Source organism: Phyllobates terribilis, unplaced genomic scaffold (genome assembly GCF_046119375.1).
Source record: "Phyllobates terribilis strain yellow unplaced genomic scaffold, ASM4611937v1 Scaffold_3__8_contigs__length_932513732, whole genome shotgun sequence".
NCBI lineage: Eukaryota > Metazoa > Chordata > Amphibia > Anura > Dendrobatidae > Phyllobates > Phyllobates terribilis.
Genome location: NW_027362763.1, coordinates 527,235,116 through 527,262,232, shown reverse-complemented (window position 1 = coordinate 527,262,232; position 27,117 = coordinate 527,235,116). Strand labels below are relative to the sequence as shown.

The window sequence follows — 27,117 nt, the reverse complement described above, 5'->3', positions numbered from 1 at the left end:
ATCTACACCTCAGTCTCAAGTCTTTTCCAGCCTCTAACAGGTTTTCTTCCAAGATTGCCCTTTATTTAGCTCCATCCATGCCCCTATCAACTCTGACCAGCTTTCCTGTCACTGATGAAGAAAAGCATCCCCACAGCATGAGGCTGCCACCACCATGTTTGAAGGTGGGGATGATGTTTTCAAGGGGATGTGCAATGTTAGTTATCCGCCAGAAATAGTGTTTTGCAAAGTTCTACTTTAGTCTCATCTGACCAGATCACCTTCCTCCATATCTTAGCTGTGTCCCCTACATGGCTGTTTTCAAACTGCAAACGGGATTTCTTATGGCTTGCTTTAAAAAATTACTTTCCTCTTGCCACAATTCCACAAGGACCAGATTTGTAGAGAATGCGACTAATAGTTTTCCCGTGGATCAATTCTCCCACCTGAGCTGTGGGTCTCTGCAGCTCCTTCAACGTGATGATAAGCATAATGTTCTCAAACTTTTGAGGCCTTCACAGAACAGCTTTAGTTATACTGAGAATAAATTACACAGAGGTGGACATAATTTACTAATCATGTGACTTGGAGGCAATTGATCACTCAGGATTTTATTTAGGGGTGTCAGACTACATGTAGCTGGATACAAATCAACATCAGTTTTATATTTTTAAATAATTAGAAAACCATGTATCATTTCCTCTACACTTCACAAATACTTGCTACTTTGTGTTTGTATATCACATAAAATCCCCCAAAAATTGTGCGTGTAACATGAAAAAATTTAGAAAAGTTCACAGAGTAAGAATACTTTTTCAAAGCACTGTAAACTATTTAATATCACATTTAGAAATAAAAGGAGGCATTCATAATATTAGTATTTTTTATTTATTCCTGCAACAAATACCAGCTGCTGACTGCAGCCTTTTTTCTGTTTCATAGATCAATTTGGTCATGAATGAAGAAATCATCCCAAATGAAGATTTCATGTAACTACCTTTCTCTTAACCAAAATTACATTGTAACACTCAAACACTGTCTTGTCTTTAAGGCACAACACATCATTATCCACATTCTTATTGCCAAACCTATAAAAGAGACAGTATGTTAATTTTTTTTTAGATCTCACCACCCACTGCCCAGTCACCCCCCCACCCTCCCAAAAAAAGAAAAATAGAAACGTTACATCCACTTTCAAAATCAGCTGCTAATAAAATCACAGTAAATTATTATTTGTTTTGTCAATAATTTACACAAAATTACAGGTCTAGACATGATTGTCATCATAAAGATGGAGTGCATTCTATATTCAGATTTTCCGGGTTAGGTAGGTTTATGTCTGATTCACACCTCAGTGCTGAGAATGAGATCCCATTATGAGGAATGTTGAACACCACCTCTTCGGTCGGAAAACATGTGCCTATGCTTATCAAGAGTTCCGCACATCTGCTCTTCACCGTGGCCTTCCATTGACCGATACTGTTAACTGTCCAAGGTTACCACAAGAATCACTCTGCAGCACTCAGCGTCTTCATTTTCCTTCATCTAGCAGTCTGAATTCTTTGTCATCAATCATCACTGTTGATTTTCCTTTGTTTAAGACAGTCCATGTGTGTAAAAAGCCTGAGGCATTAAACCACACATAAAAATTCAGTGTGTACTTAAAATATATTTATATATATTTATGTACATATTATAAAAGGCCGTCCAAGTTGCAAATAGTTACAAATATTCTAGTTCCAGTGCTTGGTGAAGAGCCAAAAGATCTGAATGACTTGATATTCTCCAAAAAGGCATATTATTCTGCAGGACAAAAGAAGGTTTAAATTTAAAGACGAATTAAAAAGCAACCTAAAACAAATGATACAATAAATATGAACCACTGAGCTAGGACATAAATATACAAAAGAAACAGTCCTAGCTCATTTTAAGATAACAACCGCACAAAAAAAGGTATAAAGGAATAACACAATACTCACTATTCATCATATATTAATTTTATTTTAATTTAAACATCTCAGGACAGACAACAAGAAAGATTAAAATCATTTAAAAACATAATTAAAATACAGCTCAGGAGGGGGGGACCAGAAAAGGGATGCTAAAAATGAATAACACAAAATGAATACCTCTATAAATCCCCTGTATATTAATATATCAATCCAATTTAATTACCCATAACTTCTTCACAATAATTGGATATATATATTAATCTCTGATTAATAAATGCTATTTCTAGATATAACACAAAAACTTGCTTTAAACAGTAGTTCTTTTTTTCTAATGATATATTCCCCTTAATGATATTTTCCCTTCAATTTAGAACTCCAAAAATATTTTAAAAATAATGTGTGTCTGACCAGATATATCCCTTTACATTTTGCATCACCTCTAAAATTAAATGGTGCCTGGCTGATTTCCCAATAAAATGCACCACAAAGTTATCGATAATACCACATATTTTCAATAAATCTGAATTTATATTTCCGGAGAATCTGAATTAACATATTGACAGAATCTAAGGATTTGTACAATGAGTTTGCTATCAGATCCATAAATGGATTAGTTCCATTGTAACTTAAAGGGATTGTCCAGGTTTTTCACAACAGCTGTGCACGCTGTTAGGGTTCTCCAGTGTCTGCGGTGAGACCAAGCAGTCATGTGATGGCAAGTATACAATATGCATACTTCTTGCCACATTTTGACTAGACATGAGCAGCCTCGCTCTATGGAAGTGAATTGAGCGAAGCCATGCATGACTAGTAGGAATGTGGTAGGGAGTATACATATTGCAAACTTGTCATCACTTGACTGCTCCGTGTCACCAGCTGCGCCATAGAATCCTCACACCATGCAGTATACACGATGTGAGGATTCACAAGTCTGCAGTCACAGAGTGACTGCAGACTTTCATGATAAACCTTGACAACCCCTCTATAAACTGGGTATTTCATGGCTTTTTCATTCAAAATGTTCTTTCATTAGCTGTGTAGCTTAGACATTGAATCCAACAGCTTCAACAGTATCCTGAACTATGTGGACATGGTTAAAATAGGTTTTGCCATGATTTTTTGCTATAGAGTTTACCCTTTTAACCTTTGCCATAATGCAAATCCAGAGAAAATTCAGCTGTGTCTGAACCAAACCTTATTAGTATCATTTCAGATCAGAGATTATTTAAAAATGCATCCATATTTTGCCCTTTTCTATATGTTGATACAATGGATCAAATATCATTAATGCTGCCATTTGTTAATTTTCTATGGATTCTAGGATTCTCCCTTCAAGTTGTTTTAACGTGCAGTTGTATTAAACCCCTTAAAGACCAGATGATTTTTGTGCTTTCGTTTTTCCCTCTCTTTCCTCCAAGATTTTTACTTTCTGTCTCACTATAGCTGAATAAGGGCTTGTTTTTTGAGGGACAAGATATAGTTTTAAATGACACAATTCAATTTAAAATTCATTGTATTGGAAAATAGAAAATAATTCCAAGTTTGGTGAAATTGTGAAAAAAGTGCAGGCCGCCATAGTTTCTTGGGTTTTGTTTTTATCGCTTTCATTCTTTGGCAAAAATTACTCTGAATCACAGATTTTCAGATAAGTGCAACTATGTTGATACCAAACTTGCAAATATGTTTTTTCCATTCATGTAGAGAAAAAAAAATGTCATAAGTTTGTAAACAAAAGAAAAATTGGAGGAGGAAGCGCCTCATATTCCTGTACACATAGCACTTCTTTAGTGCTGTTTATACAGCAATTGAAAAAGCAAAGACTTTAATAAACAGTCTCTGCTAACTCTTTGGGGACTAAGCTATTTTCAGCACTTAAATGGTCTTATCTTAATAGACTTCTGATAATCTATTATTTATTTACATTTTCTACGGTTTGATTACAACTTGTTTAAAGGGGTTGGTCCATATTGACAACCCCTTAGTAATAGAACCAGCCTGCAAAACAAAATAAAATAAATTAATACTTACCATCTGAGCTACTGTCCTTCAATAGGCATGACAAATCAGATGGTTCAGTAAATGTCTTAACCCCTTAATGACGTATGACGTACTATGTCCGTCACAAATCGTCTACCTGCGTTTGATGCGGGCCCGCACACCAAGCTCGCATCTTCCCCAGCAGATAATGGCTGATTTAATCAGCCATCATCTGCCTCTAACAGCTGCGGGTGGAGAAGAGGTCTGCACGTGGCTATTAACCTGTTAAATGCCACTGTCAATCTGTGACAGCGACATTTAAAATGCACTGGCATAGGGGCGAACTGTTTTAACTGCTCATCGGCGTGCAGGTAACCTGATTGAAGGATGCTGAAGGTTTGGCATGACAGCCAGGGGTCTGCTGAAGATCCGTGTGTTTGTCATCACGGTACTCCAGTGAAAACCAGCCTGTGACAGGCATTCATAGGAGTCCATGATTTTAGGTATACATAGTAAAAGTTATCAGATGATTTCAGCTTCAAGTCCCCTAAGGGGACTAAAAATTACAGTGAAAAGTAAAAAAAAAGTTTTAGAAAATATGAAAGATATAAAGAAAATATGTAAGTTCAAATCGTCCCCCTTTTACCACATTAAAATTAATTTTAAAAAATACACATTGGGTATCGCTGCATTAATAAAAGTCAAATCTATCAAAATATAAATGAATCTGATTGATAAACAGCGTATTGAGAAAAAAATTGTAATGCCATAATTGTCGTTTTTCAGCCTCCGCAACAACAAAAAAATGCAACAAGAGGTGATCAAAACATTGTATATACCCCAAAACGATATCATTAAAAACATTGGATCAAGTTATAAAAAACACAGCCCCATATCCTGAAAATTGAAAACATTACAGCTCTCAGAGAATGGCGTCACAGGCAAATTTTTTTTTTTCAAATTTCTGAATTTTTTTCACCACTTAAATAAAACAAAAACTATGCATGTTTGATACCCGCATAATCATACTGACATGGAGAATCATGTTGCCAGGTCATTTTTACAATAAAATGAACACTGAAAATAAAACCCCCAAAAAACATTTGCGGAGTTGCACTTTTTTTGCCATTTTGCCACACTTAAAATTTTTTTCACGCTTTACATTACATCATATGATAACATGAATGGTGTCATTCAAAGGTAAACCTCATCCCGCAAAAAAAAACATGCCCCTACACAACTACAGTACAGACCAAAAGTTTGGACACACCTTCTCATTTAAAGATTTTTTTCTGTATTTTCATGACTATGAAAATTGTACATTCACACTGAAGGCATCAAAACTATGAATTAACACATGTGGAATAATATACTTAACAAAAAAGTGTGAAACAACTGAAAATATGTCTTATATTCTAGGTTCTTCAAAGTAGCCACCTTTTGCTTTGATGACTGCTTTGCATACTCTTGGCATTCTCTTGATGACCTTCAAGAGGTAGTCACCGGAAATGGTCTTCCAACAATCTTGAAGGAGTTCCCAGAGATGCTTAGCACTTGTTGGCCCTTTTGCCTTCACTCTGCGGTCCAGCTCACCCCAAACCATCTCGATTGGGTTCAGGTCTGGTGACTGTGGAGGCCAGTTCATCTGGCGTAGCACCCCATCACTCTCCTTCTTGGTCAAATAGCCCTTACACAGCCTGGAGGTGTGTTTGGGGTCATTGTCCTGTTGAAAAATAAATGATGGTCCAACTAAACGCAAACCGGGTGGAATAGCATGCGGCTGCAAGATGCTGTGGTAGCCATGCTGGTTCAGTATGCCTTCAATTTTGGATAAATCCCCAACAGTGTCACCAGCAAAGCACCCCCACACCATCACACCTCCTCCTCCATGCTTCACGGTGGGAACCAGACATGTAGAGTCCATCCGTTCACCTTTTCTGCGTTGCAGAAAGACATGGTGGTTGGAACCAAAGATCTCAAATTTGGACTCATCAGACCAAAGCACAGACTTCCACTGGTCTAATGTCCATTCCTTGTGTTCTTTAGCCCAGCAAGTCTCTTCTGTTTGCTGCCTGTCCTTAGCAGTGGTTTACTAGCAGCTATTTTACCATGAAGGCCTGCTGCACAAAGTCTCTTCTTAACAGTTGTAGAGATGTGTCTGCTGCTAGAACTCTGTGTGGCATTGACCTGGTCTCTAATCTGAGCTACTGTTAACCTGCGATTTCTGAGGCTGGTGACTAGGATAAACTTATCCTCAGAAGCAGAGGTGACTCTTGATCTTCCTTTCCTGGGGCGGTCCTCATGTGAGCCAGTTTCTTTGGAGCCCTTGATGGTTTTTGCAACTTCACTTGGGGACACTTTCAAAGTTTTCCCAATTTTTCGGACTGACTGACCTTCATTTCTTAAAGTAATGATGGCCACTCATTTTTCTTTACTTGGCTGCTTTTTTCTTGCCATAATACAAATTCTAACAGTCTATTCAGTAGGACTATCAGCTGTGTATCCACCAGACTTCTGCACAACACAACTGATGGTCCCAACCCCATTTATAAGGCAAGAAACTCCACTTATTAAACCTGACAGGGCACACCTGTGAAGTGAAAACCATTTCCAGTGACTACTAGTGTTGAGCCACCCCCGTAGTGTTCGAGTTCGGTTCGGTTCGTCGAACACCCGTGTGTTCGCCGAACTGTTCGTCGAACTGTTCGTCGAACACCTTCGAACACCGTTAAAACCAATGGCAGGCAAACAAAAACACATAGAAACACATAGAAAACACCTTCAAATGTGTCCAAAAGCTGACAAACTGCTCAGAAGACACAACTAACACATGGAAAAGTGACAAGTACATATAGTCATGCGAAAAGAAAAGAGGTGGAGGAGTAAAAGGAGGGGGAGACACAGATATAGGCATGTCATGCCCTTCTAAAATCCAAAAAGTGAGAAGCCGAGACGGCCAGTCCGCTCCTGCCCGTGCCACCTCCGTGTCGCCGGGTTTGTGCCAGAGCCGCGGTGAACCCTGGCGGCCAGCCCCCCTCTCCCAATACTGGTGCCTGTCCGCTGGTGGGTCGAGAGAGCCCCCCTGTGGTGGAGGCAGCTCTAAGCTTTTTAATTTAAATTGTCCCTCTAATTTGAATGAATACACTTTAAATCCATTTACAAGGATCTATTGGAGGGCAAGTCTCATGCCAGCAGCGGCGTAATTCCAGCTCCAGTAGCGTCCACTAAAGCTGCTGCAGTTAAAAAGCTTTTATAAGGATCGAGCTCGGCTGTCCACCGCAAGGCATCCTAGTGCCAGTCCCAGCCCCTATGCCTTGGGGTGCCTCCTGATGCTCTTCACTAAGTATCCCGTGGTCCCGAAGCATTTCCTTTGAAAAAATTAAGTGTCCAAACTACAGGTGGTGTAGCTTGCTTAACAGCCGGGATAATCCGCTGACTAGCAGACACTGCTACTAGGCACAAAGTATTTCCTGGGCTAGATGCAGTTAAAAATTTGTAAGTAGATACTCTCGTTGGATGCTGAGAAAGCATTCCATAGAGTCTCCTGGCACGCCATATATGATTCTCTTAAAAAGCTTGGGGTAGGGGTCTAGGGGACCCTTTTATAGCCAAAATCACGGCCCTGTATCACAATACGTCACCTAGGCTGAAGATAAATGGAACTGTAGCACCGAGGGCTCGGTTGCTACAGACGTATTGCACCTCACCCAGAGGTGTGATATCTCACTCTCAGATAAGGATGGAGTGTGGATCAGGACCCGACACCTGCATGCATTACACCACATTGCCGTGGGGCAGGGCGACCAATATGCCCCTGAGATGGGCACGACAGTCCCTGTCCCTGGCTGGAGTGGGGGGAGGGAACACTGAGGAAGGGGAACCCTGCAGTGCAGGAGCAGGGAGGAAGCAGTTCCTGGGTGCATTGAGAAGGGAGTATAAAAGGTGGGCACCATCTTAGTTCAGTGCAGAGAAGTCTGAGCAGAAGTGGCAGGGAGCAGGGGCTCTGCATGAGCTCTGCTCCGGAGGCGGGCCTAGTAACAGAGGCCCAGGCCTGCAAGAGGGAGAAGGAAGGAAGAGGAGCGGAGAAGGCTCCAGGAACGAGGAATGAAGGGATCCCAGGGGTGCGGACGGGCGAGTCGCCACCGCACGCCCGAATCCACCTGCGTGGAGGGGTCAGGCCAAAGGGGGAGACCGGTCCCCGAACTAGTGGAGGCAGGAAACGACCCTCAGCTAGAAACCGGAGGCTCTGACATTTTATGTGGCGCAGCCCCTTGCTCCACCCGCTGGGAAGGCACCACATAGGGTCAGGGAAACTGGCGCCAAGTTTACCAAGAGGAGGCCCGAGGCAGCCGGACAGAAGTGTTGGTAAGAAAGGCCAGACAAAGGACACACAAAGGGGGTCCTGTGAAGCGCTCCAAAGTTATCTGGGAGTTGTCTGAGCCCCTCACCTGGTGAGCACAGTACGACGTGGGCAGCCGTTACCTGCAGACGTGGTCTGGAAAATAAGAACTGTGAGTAAAGGCCCTGAACTGCATCACTGACTCCGTGTCGTTACTGCTGCTGCCCTGCACCATCACCCCCATCCTCCGCATACACTGCCCTGAGGCTATACTCCTCCCGTGGGGAGTTATGCTACGCTCTGCTGCACCCACAACACCAGCCTTAGCGGTCTGCCCTGTAGCGGCGGTTCACTCTGACCGCAATCCACGGGTGGCGTAGTCGGACATTTAAACATCAAAACCACATAAATAGTTCCGCCACTGGTTTGACCGCCCTGAGCCACGGAACCGGATCGCCGCCACGAAGACTACAACCACCAGCATCCACCAAAAAGGGTCCGGCTCCGGGTGTCCCAAGGCCCAGGGGGTGCGTCAGAACATTTTCATCACCTTTCACAATCACCAATGGGACAAGGCAGGGATGTCCTCTGTCCCCTCTCTTATACATCCTAGTGACGGAGCACCTGCTCTCATCAATTCGCCATAACCCCAATATTAGGTGGATTGAGGTGGGAGGCACCGAGTACAAGTGCTCTCTATTTGCTGATGATGTCCTAGTATATATCACTCAATCACATATATCCATCCCTGCTGTTATGGCTGAAATAGATCACTTTGTTACATGGTAAAATTTTAAAATCAATGCAGCGAAGTCTGAGGCCCTCGATGTCTCCCTCCCTAAATCCATATAGGATTCCATCCAGTCCAACTTTCCCTTTGCCTGGCCCTCACAGGGTATCAAATACTTAGGAATTCCTATTCATAGAGACCTCTCCCATCTATGTTATCTTAATTTTGGGCCCTTTATTGAACAATTCCATACAGACCACGGTTGGCAAGTTAGAACTGTAAGATTCACTACGTGAACCACTGGTGTTTTGTGGAAAAGCACATGTACACCGCGTTCCAAATTATTATGCAAAAAGTGTTTAGGAGTGATAAGGGAAGAATTTGTTTGTTTGTCAGTTAAACTCATTGATGGTGATGTGTGTCAGGGCTCTTTATATCACTGTAAGCAATTGCAGACACCTGTGCTAATTAGTTTGGCAGGTGTGTCCAATGAAAGGCAAGACTACTTAAGAAGGCTCTCTCACATTATTAAGCAGCCTACATTTTCTGCCAAAATGGGAAAGAAAAAGGATGTGTCGGCTGCTGAGAAGCAACAAATTGTGGAGTGTTTAGGTCAAGGCATGACTACAATCAACATTGTGCGATGATCAGGATGAAGTGTCTTGGCAATCAAGAAGTATGTAGCTGATTCACAGTACACACGTGTGCGTGCTGATAAGGGCAAATTGAGGACTCTTTCCTACAGGCAATTACGTCAGGTTGAAACAGCAGCGGCAAAAATGCCTTGTCATAGCAGCAGACAAGTTTTTGAAGCTGCTTGTGCCTCCAACGTCCCCCGAACAACAAGATGCAGGGTCCTTCAGAGGTTTGCAGCTGTGCATATGCCATCCTGTCGACCTCCTCTATCCACTTCACACAAGCAGAAACGGCTCCAGTGGGCCAAACATTACATGAAGACTGATTTCAAAACTGTTTTGTTCACGGATGAGTGCCGTGCAGCGCTCGATGGTCCAGATGAATGGAGTGGAGGATGGCTGGTTGATGGACACCCCACGCAAACACGGCTACAGCGCCAACAAGGAGGAGGTGGAGTAATGTTTTGGGCTGGAATCATGGGGAGAGAGATTGTCGGCCCCTTTAGGATCCCTGAAGGCGCTAAAGATGAACTCCATAATGTATGTGGATTTTCTCAAACAGCACTTCCTGCCATGGTTCAAGAAGAAGAACCGTGTATTTCACAGCAAGATCATTTTTCTGCATGATAATGCACCATCTCATGCTGCACATAAAACATCTGCATCTCTGGCTGATATGGGCATAAAAGGGGACAAACTTATGGTGTGACCCCCATGCTCCCCTGACCTCTACCCCATTCAGAACCTTTGGAGCATCATTAAAAGGAGTGTCTATGATGGCGGGAGGCAATTCACATCTAAGCAACAGCTCTGGGAGGGTATTCTGTCCTCATGCAAAACAATTGAAGCAGAAACCATCCAAAACCTGACAAATTCAATAGACGAGAGAGTTCAGAAGCTCCTTTCGAACAAGGGGTCCTATGTGAAAATGTAACATCACCTAGAATAAAGTTTTGAGTTGAAAACTGTTTGATTTCAGTTTCTAACAACCTGCTAATGCTTATAATTTCAAAAATGACCATTTTTTTGGTCTTTATTAAAATGAAAAGGTTGATCGAAAAGTTTGGGGGATCTAAGAGTGTGGCAACCCAGTAGTCATGATTACTTCGAATTCTGACAATATGAGGGTCATGCTGCAGGTAGTGCAGCAAGAAGGCACTTATGTGTCTTGCGCATCTCGGAGCCCCAAAATTATTTTCCGGGCTAGATGCAGCTAAAAATAATTTTTAATTTTAAATCTGGTGAAGCTTATTATAGATGGCCTAATAGGATCAGTGCTGCACACTGCTACAAAGCCCAAATTATTTTCCAGTCAAGATACAGATAAACATGATTAGTAATTTGAAAGCTTAAAACGGTTGGTAGGGTGATTTTAACCAATCATCAAGCTTTTACTCTCCCCAGGATGACACAGGGGTAGAAAAGTCGTTTCGGATCCATGATTTGTTCATCTTTATGAACGTGAGTCTGTCTACATTATCAGTGGAGAGCCGCGTGCGCTTATCTGTCAGCACACCACCAGCAGCGCTGAACACACGTTCAGACAGAACGCTGGCTGCGGGGCATGACAAGATCTCCAAGGCGTAAGTGGCTAGCTCCGGCCATTTATCCAGATTGGAAGCCCAAAAAGAGCAAGGGTCCAGTGACACAGTCGTGGCTTCAATGTTTACTTGGAGATACTCCTGTACCATCGTCTCTAGGCGTTGACTATGTGTCAGACTTCTTGTCTCCTGTGGCCTTGCAAAGGATGGGCTAAAAAAGTGGTGAAATGATTCCGCAAAATTGATGTTACCAGCAGATACTGTGGTTCTGTTACGGTTTGAGTGCTGAACACTTGACGGTCCCACGGTTGGCAAGTTGGAACTGTGAGATTCACTACGTGCACCACTGGTATTTTGTGGAAAAGCACATGTAAGATTCTGCAACAGTCTCTGCTGATACTCCTGCATGCGTGCATCCCTTTCTATGGCAGGAATAATTTCTGCAAATTTACTTTTGTACCGGGGATCTAACAGTGTGGCAACCCAGTAGTCAGGATTATTTCTAATTCTCACAATTCGAGGGTCATGTTGCAGGTAGTGCAGCAAGAAGGCACTCATGTGTGTTGCGCATCCAGGAGCACCAAGTCCCTGTTGTGCTGGTGGCGAGGTAGCAATCATGCTTCCTTCCTCTGTCCTCTCCCCCCAACCTCGCACAACAGAAATGTGATCAAGGTCTCCCTCATCTGATGAGTCTTCCATCAGTTCGTCCTCCACTTCTTCCTGGGCTCCTGCACCTTCCTCACTAGTTTGGCTGCTACCATGCGCCCTGGTAAAATCATCTCCCCCACCCTCACATGCCTGCCGCCTTGGTGCTGCCGACCGTCTGGACCTTGCAGATGTTAGCCCATCCGCATACAACTCCTCCTCCTCTACTTTCTCCACCTCCTCTTGTGCCACCACCTGACTCCGAATTCTGTTTAACATGTGCTCCAGCATGTAAATCACCGGAATAGTCATGCTGATAATGGCATCGTCAGCACTAAACATCTTCGTCGCCATTTCAAAACTGTGCAGAAGGGTGCATAGGTCCCTGATCTGAGACCACTCCTCCGGCGTGATTTGCCCCACCTCTGAATCTCGTTGGCCCAGGCTATACGTCAGAACGTATTGCACCAGGGCTTGTCGGTGCTGCCACAGTCGCTGCAACATGTGCAGAGTTGAATTCCACCGGGTAGGCACATCGCATTTTAGCCGGTGAAGTGGCAGGCCCAACGACTTCTGTAGAGATGTAAGTCGCTGAGCTGCGGGATGCGAACGGCGGAAGTGAGCACACAGCGACCGTGCCCTCTGCAGAAGGCCATCTAGTCTGGGATAGTGGGCTAAAAATTGCTGGACAACCAGGTTCAACACGTGAGCCATACAAGGCACGTGTGTGACATTGCCCCGGCGAAGGGCCGCACCCAGGTTTGCAGCATTGTCGCACACGGCCTTCCCTGGTTTCAGGTCCAGTGGAGACAACCATTCATGAAATTGGTTCTCCAGAGCTGACCACAACTCCTCAGCTGTGTGACTCACATTTCCCAGACATTTCAATGTAAAAACCGCCTGATGACGTTGAGCCCTACTGCCAGCATAGTAAGGAGGTGTGCAGGATCCCTTCTGCGCAGTTAGAAAGCTTGTGGCATGACCAGACAGGCTTTGGGTGCAGGTGGAAGACCGAGAGGAGGTTGAGGAGGCAGAAGCAGTGGAGGAAAAATGACATAAAGAGGATTGACGCACAACTAGTGGGGACGGCAAGACTTGGACAGCAGCCCCTTGTCCTGCTGTCACCATAGTTACCCAGTGCCCAGTCAGCGACATGTAACGCCCCTGTCCATGCCTACTCGTCCAAGTGTCTGTGGTGAAATGCACCCTGTCACACACAGAGTTTCTCAAAGAAGCGGTGATGTTGTGTGCGACATGCTGGTGGAGCGCAGGCACACCTTTCTTTGAGAAGTAGTGCCGACTGGGCATCTGGTACTGGGGCACTGCAACGGACATAAGGTCTCGAAAATCCTCTGTGTCCACCAGGCGGAAAGGCAGCATTTCTGTAGCCAAGAGCTTGCAGATGGTGAAATTCAACCTCTTAGCTTTCTCATGGCTAGGAGGAAATGGTCTTTTACTTGTCCACATCTGAGGGACCGAGGGCTGGCTATTGTGCTTAGACGGGGTTGATAAGGGTGTCCCCGGCAAACTGCCGGTCTGTGAGGAAGATGCAGGCGGACATGTTAGGTTGCCTTGATCCAAAGGTGGTGCTATCGATGTCGGACAGCGCTCAAGACCAGCTGGTGTTACCAGAAATGAAAATGATGACCTGCCAATCACGCTGGCTGTTGCGGGTAAAGAGGTGGCAGGTCTGCGCCCCAAAACAGGTGTGACTGCTGTCCCCCCAGTCACAGAGGATGAAGAGGCCGCGGATGCACAAGATATGGCAGACGGTGGTTGGCCCGGCCGGCTAGACCGCATTGTAGCACACTGAGCTTCCCACTGCAACTTATGCTTCATGTCCATGTGCCGGTTCATGCATGAAGTACTCAAACTATGTATTTTTTGGCCTCTACTTAGCTTTTGCTGACAAATGTTACAGATAACACGAGTTGGGTCATCTTTATCGATCTGAAAAAATGCCCAGGCTATGCAAGGCTTAGCACCCATGCGACCTGAAGAGCCACCACGACTTGTGGTGAGAGGCAGAGTTGTGTTTGAGGATGCAGTTGTTGACGTGCTTCCAGTACTACGTCTCTGTCCAGGAAGGCGCAACCTGACCTCGTCGTCACTAGCATCTTCCTCCACCTCCTCTGCTGACCTCATCTCTTGGCTGACTGTGGGTTGACAGTAAGTGGGATCTCCGACCTCATCATCATCACCCTGTGCGTTATCACACCCGTCGTCCTCAGAGCCAACCTGTTCCTGCCCTGACAAAAAACTAAAGTTGTCGCTCCAATCAGGTATTTGAGTCTTATCATCGTCTTCCTCATTGTCTCCACCAACAGGAGTTACAGTTTGGGAATGAGGGTCTACATTATGGTCAGAACCTTCTGCGTCTGGTCCTGGATCCGACTCATAAAGATTCTGGGCATCAGTGCAGATCATTTCCTCGTCTGGATTCACAGAAGCGCTGGAGTCGACCTCTGATTCCCAGGCTATAGTATGAGTAAACAGCTCTGCAGACTCAACCATCTGTTCTACCTCATACTCAGATGGGCAGCTGGAGATTTGGGAGCTGTGAGGAAGCAAGTGCGATTTGGGTGACACCTTTGAGGACTGGAGTATTTGTGATGTTGAAGTTGATGTGGAGGAGAGCCCACTTAAAGGAGCACTTGATATCCGTTGAAGCACCTGCTGTTTTTGTGCCTCATCTGGAATTTGTAGCGATTGGCGTGGCCGTAAAAATGGGATCTTATCACATTGTCCGCTAAAAGAAGTAGACATTTTAGTTTGGCTGGAAGATGGTCTTTCTTCTGCACCTACCCCACGGACACAACCTTTTTTCCCCTTCCCAACACGCCTATTCCCCTTTCCACCAGCAGCAGGCCTTTTTCCACTCATTTTGGTGGTTAACTAATTCACAACTCTGGAGTTGTTTGCACAAAAAAACAATGGATGGTAACCGAGCAGAGCTGAGTGGCCAAACTGTGGTATTAGGCCAAAACTATTGGCTGGGTTAGATGCAGAAAAAAATTATTTTTAATTTGCAACCTGATGGAGGTCAGTATAGATGGACTAATAGACCAAGTCCCACACACCGCTAGAAGCCCAAATATTTTTTCAGAGCTAGATGCAGAAAAAAATTCTATTCTATTTGCAACCTGCTGGACGTCAGTATAGAAGGACTAATAGAACAAGTCCCACACACTGCTAGAAGCCCAAATATTTTTTCAGAGCTAAATGAAGAAAAAAATTATTTTTAATTTGCAACCTGATGGAGGTCAGTATAGATGGACTAATAGACCAAGTCCCACACACTGCTAGAAGCCCAAATATTTTTTCAGAGCTAGATGCAGAAAAAAATTATTTTTAATTTGCAACCTGATGGAGGTCAGTATAGATGGACTAATAGATCAAGTCCCACACACCGCTAGAAGCCCAAATATTTTTTCAGAGCTAGATGCAGAAAATTTTTTTATTCAATTTGCAACCTGATGGAGGTCAGTATAGATGGACTAATAGACCAAGTCCCACACACTGCTAGAAGCCCAAATATTTTTTCAGAGCTAGATGCAGAAAAAAATTATTTTTAATTTGCAACCTGATGGAGGTCAGTATAGATGGACTAATAGACCAAGTCCCACACACTGCTAGAAGCCCAAATATTTTTTCAGAGCTAGATGCAGAAAAAAATTATTTTTAATTTGCAACCTGATGGAGGTCAGTATAGATGGACTAATAGAACAAGTCCCACACGCTGCTAGAAGCCCAAATATTTTTTCAGAGATAAATGAAGAAAAAAATTATTTTTAATTTGCAACCTGATGGAGGTCAGTATAGATGGACTAATAGACCAAGTCCCACACACTGCTAGAAGCCCAAATATTTTTTCAGAGCTAGATGCAGAAAAAAATTATTTTTAATTTGCAACCTGATGGAGGTCAGTATAGATGGACTAATAGACCAAGTCCCACACACCGCTAGAAGCCCAAATATTTTTTCAGAGCTAGATGCAGAAAAAAATTATATTCAATTTGCAACCTGCTGGAGGTCAGTATAGAAGGACTAATAGAACAAGTCCCACACACTGCTAGAAGCCCAAATATTTTTTCAGAGCTAAATGAAGAAAAAAATTATTTTTAATTTGCAACCTGATGGAGGTCAGTATAGATTGACTAATAGACCAAGTCCCACACACTGCTAGAAGCCCAAATATTTTTTCAGAGCTAGATGCAGAAAAAAATTATATTCAGTTTGCAACCTGATGGAGGTCAGTATAGATGGACTAATAGAATGATGCTATGCCCAAAAGATTTTACTTCACTAGGTGCAGTAAAAAAATTGGTATTCTATACACAGGTGGTATATCTTGCAACACAGATAGGCTACTCCACTGACTAACACACTCTGCAATAGGCCAAAAAGGATTAGCTTTGCTAGATTCAGCCAAATGCTGTGAAAAAAACTTGCACAGCACTGGCACAGACCTGCCTGGCAAAAACTGATAGGAACTGATGTAACCTAGTCCTGAAAAGGACTCCAATTACAATTAGTCTTTACTCCCACAATCTATCTATTTAAGAGCACAGACCTGCCTGATAAAAGTCGTAGGAAATGCTGTAACCTAGTCCTTAAAAGGACTGCAATCACAACTATTCCCTACTCCCAAGCTATCTGTATATTTGTGCGAAAATTGGCTTGAAATTAACAAGGTATAGCGCACACAGCAACAGCGGTGCCGTCTATCACGCAGCTGCAGCAGTGAGAAAATGGTGGCGACGGGGAAAATGGCTTGGTCTTATAGGGCAAGGACATGTGACATACACTGCCAATGACACATGCCCTTGCTTGTGTGAAAAAAAGCACTTCGCTCCGTGTGTGCGCTGCTGATAGGCTGACAGATTGCACCTCCCCACTGCAAATGCGGGAAAGAGAAAAAAAAATGGAGTTCTTCATTGTTCCTGCAGAGATCCATCCCCTGCCCCTCCCCCCGCCCCGCTGTACACTCAAACTGCGTATTAACATTAATTTTCATCATTACTGAGAAAAAATCCAGTTATGATTTTGGTGCACGAACAGTTATCGAACATAACCTCGAACAGCCGAATTTTTCTCAAATTGTTCGTGTTCGCCGACCGGCTCGAACACCGCCCAAAACAGCTCGAATTTGAGATTGGCGAACAGTTCGAGTAGAACAACGCTCATCTCTAGTGACTACCTCTTGAAGCTCATCAAGAGAATGCCAAGAGTGTGCATAGCAGTCATCAAAGCAAAAGGTGGCTACTGTGAAGAACCTAGAATACAAGACATATTTTCAGTTGTTTCACACTTTTTTGTTAAGTATATAATTCCACATGTGTTAATTCATAGTTTTGATGCCTTCAGTGTGAATGTACAATTTTCATAGTCATGAAAATACAGAAAATTTTTTAAATGAAAAGGTGTGTCCAAACTTTTGGTCTGTACTGTATGTCAACGGAAAAATAAAAAGTTATGGACCTTCGAATAAGGAGAGGAAGAAAACAAAAGGGCAAAAGCAAAAAATATCTCTGTCCTTAAAGGGATAAAAATGAAAAAGCTAAATATGTAAATTAACCTACACTATACAGAAAAATACACAGACATGTGAGCACACATTTTCATGGCACACTGGAACATATTTTACCTTTTTTGCTGCCTGTTCTTCTTCTACACCATCCCCAATTACAACATATACTACTTTTCTGCCAAACCTTTGTATTATGCGTTCAAAGCAACTTTCTTTCCCTGAAAGATAAATGAGAGCAAGTTTCAGTTACCTGATTAGCAGCATGCTCCTCATCTTGGGCATCCCCCACCACAACATAAGTAACATGAGAGCCAAATCTGGACATTATACGCTGAAAACAGCTTTCTTTGCCTGAAAAACAATGCAAGGCTTACTTCCTCATCTAACTACTCTGTGATCATGTACGTGAAGATTGGTACCTATAGGATTCCTCATTGATGTTCTTGGATCAGCAGTTGACACAAGTATTAGATGGAATATTCCAATCATGTATTCACCTTCTAGTGCTTTTTTAATAAATGGTTAGCACTTTAAACAAAAAAATTTTTTTTTAATGTATTCATAGGTATGTACATCATTGGTAATAAAGCAATATACAAATTAAAATCATCACAAAGTTAACACATACAAATAAATAAGTAAATATAATACACACAGAACATACACTTCTCAACACTACAATTGCAACAAGAAGCAAGAGTTATGGAATTATGTAACTTATGAAATTTATAGACATGCAAATGATGAAAATATGGAATTAAAATTTTCAAATCATCTCAATTTATTCAGTATCAAGTATAAGCATCATGTGCAGAGATAGACACATTGACATGCTTTTTCATGTTATCAATGAAGTTAGTTATGTTTGTCTAAGAAATATTCTTTCACTCTGAATGCACTTGGACATGCAAATCATCAAGATTCACTATTGGCAGCTCCTTTTGCTATTGCTGAGCAATGACATTACAGATGTGCACAATGAGAAGCAAACTCAGATATGCAGAAGGCCAGGGAACCATGTTTTGACCATGCAGGCTGCTGACAGGAGCATAAACAACATGTGGTCGCGTGTTGCTCTGTTGAAAAATGGCTCATGGGACACTATGGAGAAATGGCCATAACACTAGTTCCATCACCAGATAAATGTAACTTCCAGCTGTTAGTTTAATTACAGGTTTACCTGTAATGAAGACTAATCTGGCTACCGTACATTATGTCATCCTACACCATAACCCCAGAAGTTGGATTGGTGTAACTTTTTATCGTGAAGGTCTATTGATTTTGCCCATGTGGTTTCAAGAACAATCTGTGGCTATCATTACACCCAAGACAAAGCAGGTCTCATCAGTAAAGAGGATAGGCTGCCATTCCAGCCTCCATTACACTCTTCCTCTATGATAACCTTTCAGAATGGTTGCATGCGGTCAATGGAAAACCTATAGCAGGATGCCTGGCTCGTAGCCCATTGTTGTGCAAACGTCAGCTGACAATTTGTATAGACACTGTTTAATGTGGAGAAGCTGAAAAAACAATAGCACAAAAGTGTCTTATCCCGGTAACTAGTATATTAGCTACAGGCATTGCTCACTGGGTCGGGTTGTGAAACCACAATATACAACGCGCTTGATATGGCTGCTGCAGACCTGCACGGATGTTCACTATAAAATAGCAAAGAAAAAAAGGGGTCTAATTTCTGCACTGTCACGAATACCAGTGGATATTCCAGAGAAAGAATCAGGATCCAGGATGAAGGAATATGGTTTATTGTCAACGCATTTCAAAGTATAACAAACTTCTTCCTCAGGGCAAACCACAAGGACTTTCTCAGGAAGGTGTGTCGTGGCAGTGCAGAAATGAAACCCTTTTTTTCCTTGCTATTGTATTATAGACACTGTTTGACACCTTAAGCTTGATATGTGGCGTCCAATTTCACTTGCAGTACAGAATGGATCAATTCTGAAACTAGTGGTATGACCATTTCTCTAAAATGACCCAGGAGCAGTTTTTCTACACAATAATGGCACGAGCAACATGCAGGCTGGCATTGTGATCAGCCTGTGTGACCTAAATGTACCACCATGGCCTAATTATAAGGCCATGGTGGTACATTTGGAGGTCAATGGAGGTCAAGTGTTTGATTTGCTGTCTGTGTCTGGAGACGTGTGGATCTCCAGTGTGTTGGTCTGTGCAAAGGCCTTGAGAACTGGACACTGACCTGTAGTGGGCAAACCCGCACCATTGCATGGACATTTCGCTTTGTGTTTTCCCTTCATTCTGGAAAAGGCAGTCTTTTTGTTTGCCTATGCTAAGCGGTTTATGAAGTAGAAATAAACCTGCCTGTACCAAACCCCTACAATTGGTGCTAGAAGCATGGGCACGAATCCCAGGGGGCAGTGTGACTGCTACAGGAAACTATTTATGTCCTGGGTGAAGGCCTCAAGCCAGCAAGGGATGTCCAGCAGCATGGAGGAGGTGATAAAGCAACTGGTGCAAGCTAACTTCCAGCAGCATCAACAGCAGTAGCAGCAGTGGCAACAGCATGAACAGATGGAACAGATGCAGCACAAACAGCAGATGTAGCTCCTACACTGTGTTCCAAATTATTATGCAAAAAGTGTTTAGGAGTGATAAGGTAAGAATTTTTTTGTTTGTCAGTTAAACTCATTGATGGTGATGTGTGTCAGGGCTCTTTATATCACTGTAAGCAATTGCAGACACCTGTGCTAGATAGTTTGGCAGGTGTGTCCAATGAAAGGCAAAACTACTTAAGAAGGCTATCTCACATTATTAAGCAGCCTACATTTTCTGCCAAAATGGGAAAGAAAAAGCTTGTGTCGGCTGCTGAGAAGCAACAAATTGTGGAGTGTTTAGGTCAAGGCATGACTACAATCAACATTGCCAAGACACTTCATCGTGATCATCGCACAATCAAGAAGTATGTAGCTGATTCACAGTACACACGTGTGCGTGCTGATAAGGGAAAATTGAGGACTCTTTCCTACAGGCAATTACATCAGGTTAAAAGAGAAGCGGCAAAAAAGCCTTGTCATAGCAGCAGACAAGTTTTTGAAGCTGCTGGTGCCTCCAACGTCCCCCGAACAACAAGATGCAGGGTCCTTCAGAGGTTTGCAGCTGTGCGCAAGCCATCCTGTCGACCTCCTCTATCCACTGCACACAAGCAGAAACGGCTCCAGTGGGCCAAACAATACATGAAGTCTGACTTCAATACTGTTTTGTTCACCGATGAGTGCCGTGCAATGCTCGATGGTCCAGATGGATGGAGTGGAGGATGGCTGGTTGATGGACACCCCATGCAAACACGGCTACGGCGCCAACAAGGAGGAGGTGGAGTAATGTTTTGGGCTGGAATCATGGGGAGAGAGATTGTCGGCCCCTTTAGGATCCCTGAAGGGGTAAAGATGAACTCCATAATGTATGTTGAGTTTCTCAAACAGCACTTCCTGCCATGGTTCAAGAAGAAGAACCGTGCATTCCTCAGCAAGATCATTTTCATGCATGATAATGCACCGTCTCATGCTGTACATAACATATCTGCATCTCTGGCTGCTATGGGCATAAAAGGGGACAAACTTATGGTGTGGCCCCCATGCTCCCCTGACCTTAACCCATTTGAGAACCTCTGGAGCATCATCAAAAGGAGTGTCTGTGATGGCGGGAGTCAGTTCACATCTAAGCAACAGCTCTGGGAGGGTATTCTGTCCTCATGCAAAACAATTGAAGCAGAAACCATCCAAAACCTGACAAATTCAATGGACGAGAGAGTTCAGAAGCTCCTTTCGAACAAGGGGTCCTATGTGCAAATGTAACATCACCTAGAATAAAGTTTTGTGTTGAAAGCTGTTTGATTTCAGTTTGTAATAACCTGCTAATGCTTATAATTTCAAAAATGACCATTTTTTTGTTCTTTAAAATGAAAACTGTTGAAAACAGTTCAAAACTGCTGTGCATAATAATTTGGAACATGCATTTTGAGTGCAGTTTGAGTGTTTTATTTTTTTAAAAAATATACTGTTATCATAGGCAGTTTGTACAAAAAACTTTCAATTGTACTCTAATAGTTACTTGACTGGAAAATTACAATGACTGCAATTCATATAGGTAATTTGGGAAAATCTGAGAAAATATTATTTGCATAATAATTTGGAACACAGTGTAGCCGAGGTGATCCATAGCAGGGCAACCGCCCCACCCCCTACTTCAGGTGATGACTCTCACATGAGGAAGACAGTAAGAAGAGCATTACAAAAGATGACCCTGGGTGATGACATTGAGGCGTTCCTGACGGTCTTTGAGAGGGTGGCAGAGTGAGAGAAATTGCTTCCGGAGCAGTGGGTGGAGGTTCTGGCGCCATATTTAACAGGTGAGCCGCAGAAAGCCTATTATGACTTGGCTTTGCAGGATGCAAAACAGTGCGCCAAGTTAAAAATGGAGATATTGGCATGCTTGGGTGTGACCATGATTGTCAGGGCGCAACGGGTGCACCACTGGGCTTATTGCAGTGACAAACCTCCCTGGTCCCAAATGTTCGACCTCCTACATCTGGCCCAAAAGTGGTTGCAACTAGGGTTGAGCAAGTATGTTCTGTCCGAGTATGCTCTGGCCGAGCTCCGAGTATTTACAGCTGCTCGGTGATAAGGTTAAATCGCCCCCGTGTGCATGATTTGCGACTGTTTGACAGCTTTATTACATGTGAGGAATGTGTAAGAAATAGACATTCCTCCCATGTAATAAAACTGTCAAACAGTTGATAATCATGCACACGGGAGCAATTTAACCTTATCACCGAGCAGCTGTAAATACTTGGAGCTCGGCCCGAGCATACTCGGCGAAAGGGTTAATAGAACATACTCGCTCAACACTAGTTGCAACCTGAGTCTTCCTCCCCAGCACAGATGGTGGAGAGGGTCTACATGGACCGGTTAATCCACTCCTTTCCGAGGTCGGCGCAAGCCTGGGTTGCCCAAGGAGGTCCCCATAATGCTGATGACCTGGTGGGAATGGTGGAAAGGTATCAGGCAGTAGAGAGTTCCTTGGGGAAGCCAGGGGTCGCAGCGTCTCTATACTGGGTATCCTAAAAGGGGGCGGACACCCAAAAGAGGGGAACTAGAGCCACATCTGAGGGGAGACCTAGAGTCCAGGAGGGGTCTGAGTTGCTGCCCAAGGTCCCGCTCCATAGCGTAGTATGTTGGAGATGTCATACCCCAGGTCACATAGCCGCCCGTTGCCCCATCACCAACGAGCCAATGAACTGCAGCACAGGACGGCGCTGTTCATACTTTGCTTATCCTGCCTGTAGTGCTGTTCCTCAGTCAGGCGAGGGACCGCAGATTTGCCTCATGTCGGTGAATGGAGTGACTGCTCTGTTGGACTCGGGGAGTTTGGTAACCCTAGTGAGGGCCACAATTCCTTATCGGCTGATTCCGGGGAAGAAAGTCGGTGTCCGTTGTATCCATGGGGATGCCAAGGACTACCCTGTGGCCCGAGTAGTCATAGACTCAATCTGTGGTACTGAGTCCCATGAGGTGGGTGTAGTCAAGGACCTGTTGCACCCGGTGATAATAGGGCGAGACTTTGCCTTGTTTTGGGACTTGTGGGAGAAAGGGAGGAAGCCGGGTTGTCCGGACAACAACCAGGTCGCTCCTGAAGAAATCTCAACGCTGACCACCACCGACGGATTTCCTTTGTGTGTGCTTGTTGGGGATGAGGCATCATCCCTGGAGGCCAATATCCCTGAGCAGAAGTGTCCAGGGGATAACTCAGGGACTTAACTCTAAAAGGGGCATTTGATAATGTCACTATTCTTAATGGGGTTGCTCAAGAGCCAAGGGCTGATACTCAATATCCGTACTTTGCTGTGAATGGGGAGTTGCTATATCGGGTCACCAAGCTCAGAGGGGAGGTAATCGAGCAGTTACTAGTGCCAGGGCCGTACAGACGCAGGATGTTAGATATGGCCCATACACATGCCTTAGGTAGGCATCTGAGGGTAGAAAAAACCCAGGAAAGGATCCTCCAGAGGTTCTACTGGCCCGATTGTCACCGAGAGATCATGAATTATTGTAGTTCCTGTCCCACTTGTTAGCTGACCTCCCCTGTGGCTCATTTCCTTTGCCCCTTAGTGCCACAACCCATCATTGAGGTCCCATTTGATTGCATTGCCATGGATCTAGTGGGGCCCCTGGTCAAGTCCGCCAGTGGACATCAGTATATCCTGGTGGTACTGGACTATGCTACCCAGTACCTGGAGGCTGTACCACTACGAAACTCTTTTGCCACAAGTGCATAGCCCGGATGCTTATCCACATCTTTTCGAGAGCGGGGTTGCCTAAGGAGATCCTAATGGACCAAGGGACCCCATTTATGTCAAGGATCATGAGGGAGTTGTGCAAAACCCTGCCAATCACACAACTCGGGACCTCTGTCTACCACCCACAGATGGCTTGGTGGAGAGGTTTAATAAAATCTTGTAGGCCATGTTGAAGAAGGTCATAGAGAAAGACGGCTGGGACTGGAACTGTCTACTGCCGTACATTCTGTTCTCCATTAGAGAAGTCCCACAGTCCTCTATTGGATTCTCCCCATTTGAGCTGTTATATGGCCGACACCCCCGCGGACTCCTGGACATAGCAAAGGAGACCTGGGAGGTGGAGTCTACACCCTACAGGAGAGTAATCAAACACGTGGCCCAGATGCAAGAAAGGATTGCAGAGGTGATGCCCATTGTGAAAGGACACCTCCTCAAAGCACAAGAGGCACAGTGGAGGGTGTACAATAGATTGGCGAGGGTGAGACACTTCAACCCTGGAGATCGGGTTCTAGTACTGGTACTTACAGTGGAGAGAAAATTCCTGGCCAAGTGGCAGGGCCCCTATGAAGTAGTCGAAATGGTTGGTGACGTCAACTATAGAGTCCACCAACCAGGGAGAAGGAAGCCCTACCAGGTGTACCACCTCAACCTGATTAAGCTTTGGTGCGATAGGGAGCCCGTGGAAGCTCAGTGTTTGGTGGTGAAGACTGAAGCCGACATGGAGGTAGTCAAGGTGGCAGAGTCACTGCCACGTGCCCAGAAGCAACAGTGCCGAGAGTTGCTACATTGGAACAGAGATCTGTTCTCTGAATCATCAGGTTGTACCCAAATCATAGAGCATGAGGTTCTTACGGAGCCTCATGTCCGAGTAAACATGAAGCCACATCGGATTCCGGAAGCCCGTCAAAAGGTGATTTGGAAGGAAGTGAAGCAGATGCTGAGCCTGGGAGTCATTGAGGAGTCCAAGAGTGGCTGGTCCAGTCCCATAGTCTTGGTGATGAAACCAGATGGAGAATGGTGGTTTTGCAAAGACTATCGGAAACTCAACAAGGTCTCAAAGTTCGACACCTTCCCAATGCCCAGGGAAGATGAACTGATTGAGAGGTTAGGACCGGCCAGATACATTACCACTCTTGACCTCAAAAAAGGGTATTGGCAAATTCCTATGTCCCAAGATGCCAAGGAGAAGACTGCCTTCTCAATGCCAGATGGATGCTTCTAGTACACAAGGATGCCGTTTGGGTTACAAGTAGCACCAGCCACCTTCCAGAAAGCCATGGACTGGATCCTAGCTCCTCACAAGAAGTATGCAGCGGCCTACCTGGATGTCATTGTGATCTACAGTCAGGATTGGGGAAGCCATCTGAGCAAAGTCAAGGCGATACTTTATACTCTACGGAAGGCGGGGTTTTCCATAAACCCAAAGAAATGTGCCATGGGCATGGAAGAAGCCAAATATTTGGGTTTTGTCGTAGGCAAAGTCGTAATAAAGCCCCAAATAAAGATGACGCAATCCGGAGGTGGCCACAACCTCTCTCAAAAAAGCAAGTCAGAGCGTTCCTGGGCATCATGGGCTACTACCGCCGACTCATACCTAACTTCGCCATGACAGCTGCCTCTTTGACAGACCTCCTTAAAGGGACAAAATCGGCTATGGCTAAGTGGTCTCCAGAAGCTGAGACGGCCTTCCAGGAACTCAAGCAAGCCCTGTGTAAACAACCAGTGTTGGTGGCACCAGATTTCTCAAAGGAGTTTGTGGTCCAGACGGACGCATCAGATGTCGGGTTGGGGGTTGTTCTATCACAAGAGATTAACGGGGAAGAGTACCCTATAATGTACTTAAAGTGGAAGCTGACCTCTTGTGAAAATAATTACTCCATAGTGGAGAAGGAATGTTTGGCAATCAAGTGAACGTTGGACACCCTGAGATACTACCTCTTAGGCAGGAAGTTCAGGCTGGTGTCAGACCATGCCCCTACTCAGATTGATGCACGAGAAGAAGAGGAACAATGCCCGAGTGACCAGGTAGTTCATAGCCGTTCAGGATTTCAGCTTCCATGTAGAGCATAGGCCCGGGAAACTGCATGGCAATGCTGACGCACTACCAAGGGTCCACTGTTTGCTAGAAGAAGGTGCCAAGCCCCCCAGCTTTGGGCAGAGGGGGGTATGTAAGATGACCGCCGGACAGGTCCTTAACGGGATATATGTATCACCAAGGTTGGTGGCTTCGGTGATGTGAAACCGGAAAAGTATGCTCCAGCACGCATAGTGCTGAGAGGGTTAATAGGGGTATCAGGGACGTTTTTTACGAGCAGTCATAAGAGATGGGTGGGAGTGGCTGCTCACATATCCCCACACAGGGGCGTGGTTTGTTGTAAATAAAATGGAGGTCAAGTGTTTCATTTGCAGTCTGTGTCTGGAAACGTGTGGATCTCCAGTGTGCTGGTCTGTGCTAAGACCTTGAGAACTGAACACTGACCTTTAGTGGGCGAACCCGCACCATTGCATGGACATTGTGCTTTGTATTTTCCCTTTATTCCGGAAAAGGCTGTCTTTTTGTTTGACTATGTTAAGCGGTTTATGAAGTCTGAATAAACCTGCCTGAACATTTTTATGAAAACATTTCCTGTTCCTACCTGAACCACGGCTAAGTGAGTATCAAACCCCTACAGTAGCTAAAAGGAGAGATGGAACCCAGCTGACCATAAGAACTTACACTTTACAAGTGAGGGAGAGAGGACCCTGTTGTCTATATGATCTTATACTCTACAGAAGACAGAGTGACTTTGGAGATAGAAAATGACTCTGCTATACAAATTGTGCTCCAATGGGAACCGGTAATCTCAAATGGCCCAGGTACTGACCTCCACTATACAAGGTATGACAATTCTTAACATGTCATAGCTGCAGGGCTTTATGGAGAGGCCCGTGCTGCAATGCAATATGATGTTAACCTGCTCCCTGATGCTTCAGCAGTGTGGGAAATGTTTTTTCCACGAAGTGATACCAAAGGAGTACAATCAAGAGCATCTTTAAGCCCAAGAATATTTTTATAAAATTTCCATCTTTCATCCAGGAAAAATATATATCTTTGCACAGTGTTAGCTAGTAGATATAAAAATATTACTCTCAAAATCTTAATATTTTTCCATGTTTTCTACAGTAACTTAAAAATATGCCATGATTTACAACTACCCAAGGCTAAGTGCCCAGATTCCAGTAACTCAAAAATGGATTCTACAATCCCCTAAGATATAATCAACCAAATGCCCTACACTAGCTAATTCCCTCCAGTCCAAAAGAATCTGGAACTGAATAGCTACAAAGTATCCTCTAAAATAAAGAAGGGAAACACCATCTTCACTCTAAGAATTAAATAAATATGACTATTTAATGCTACCATGTGCTAGAACTGAATTATAAAAATGAGCAAAAAAACACTTTTTTAATTAGTACAACTA

At 44.1% G+C, this 27,117-nt stretch overlaps 1 protein-coding gene across 10 annotated transcripts in view; it reads right to left on the bottom strand.

Moving 5' to 3' along the window:
• Window positions 1-1,161: 1,161 nt before the first annotated feature.
• Window positions 1,162-27,117, bottom strand: part of EYA4 (EYA transcriptional coactivator and phosphatase 4) — a 563,063-nt gene continuing 537,107 nt past the window's right edge. For all 10 annotated transcript variants that reach the window (XM_073671270.1, XM_073671274.1, XM_073671277.1 and 7 more), the window contains 2 exons: window positions 17,446-17,546; window positions 1,162-1,782 (listed from right to left, as the gene is read on the bottom strand). In XM_073671270.1, coding sequence (XP_073527371.1) covers window positions 1,702-1,782; window positions 17,446-17,546 — 182 coding nt within the window. In that variant the 3' untranslated portion in view covers window positions 1,162-1,701. The remainder of the gene's footprint in view (window positions 1,783-17,445; window positions 17,547-27,117) is intronic.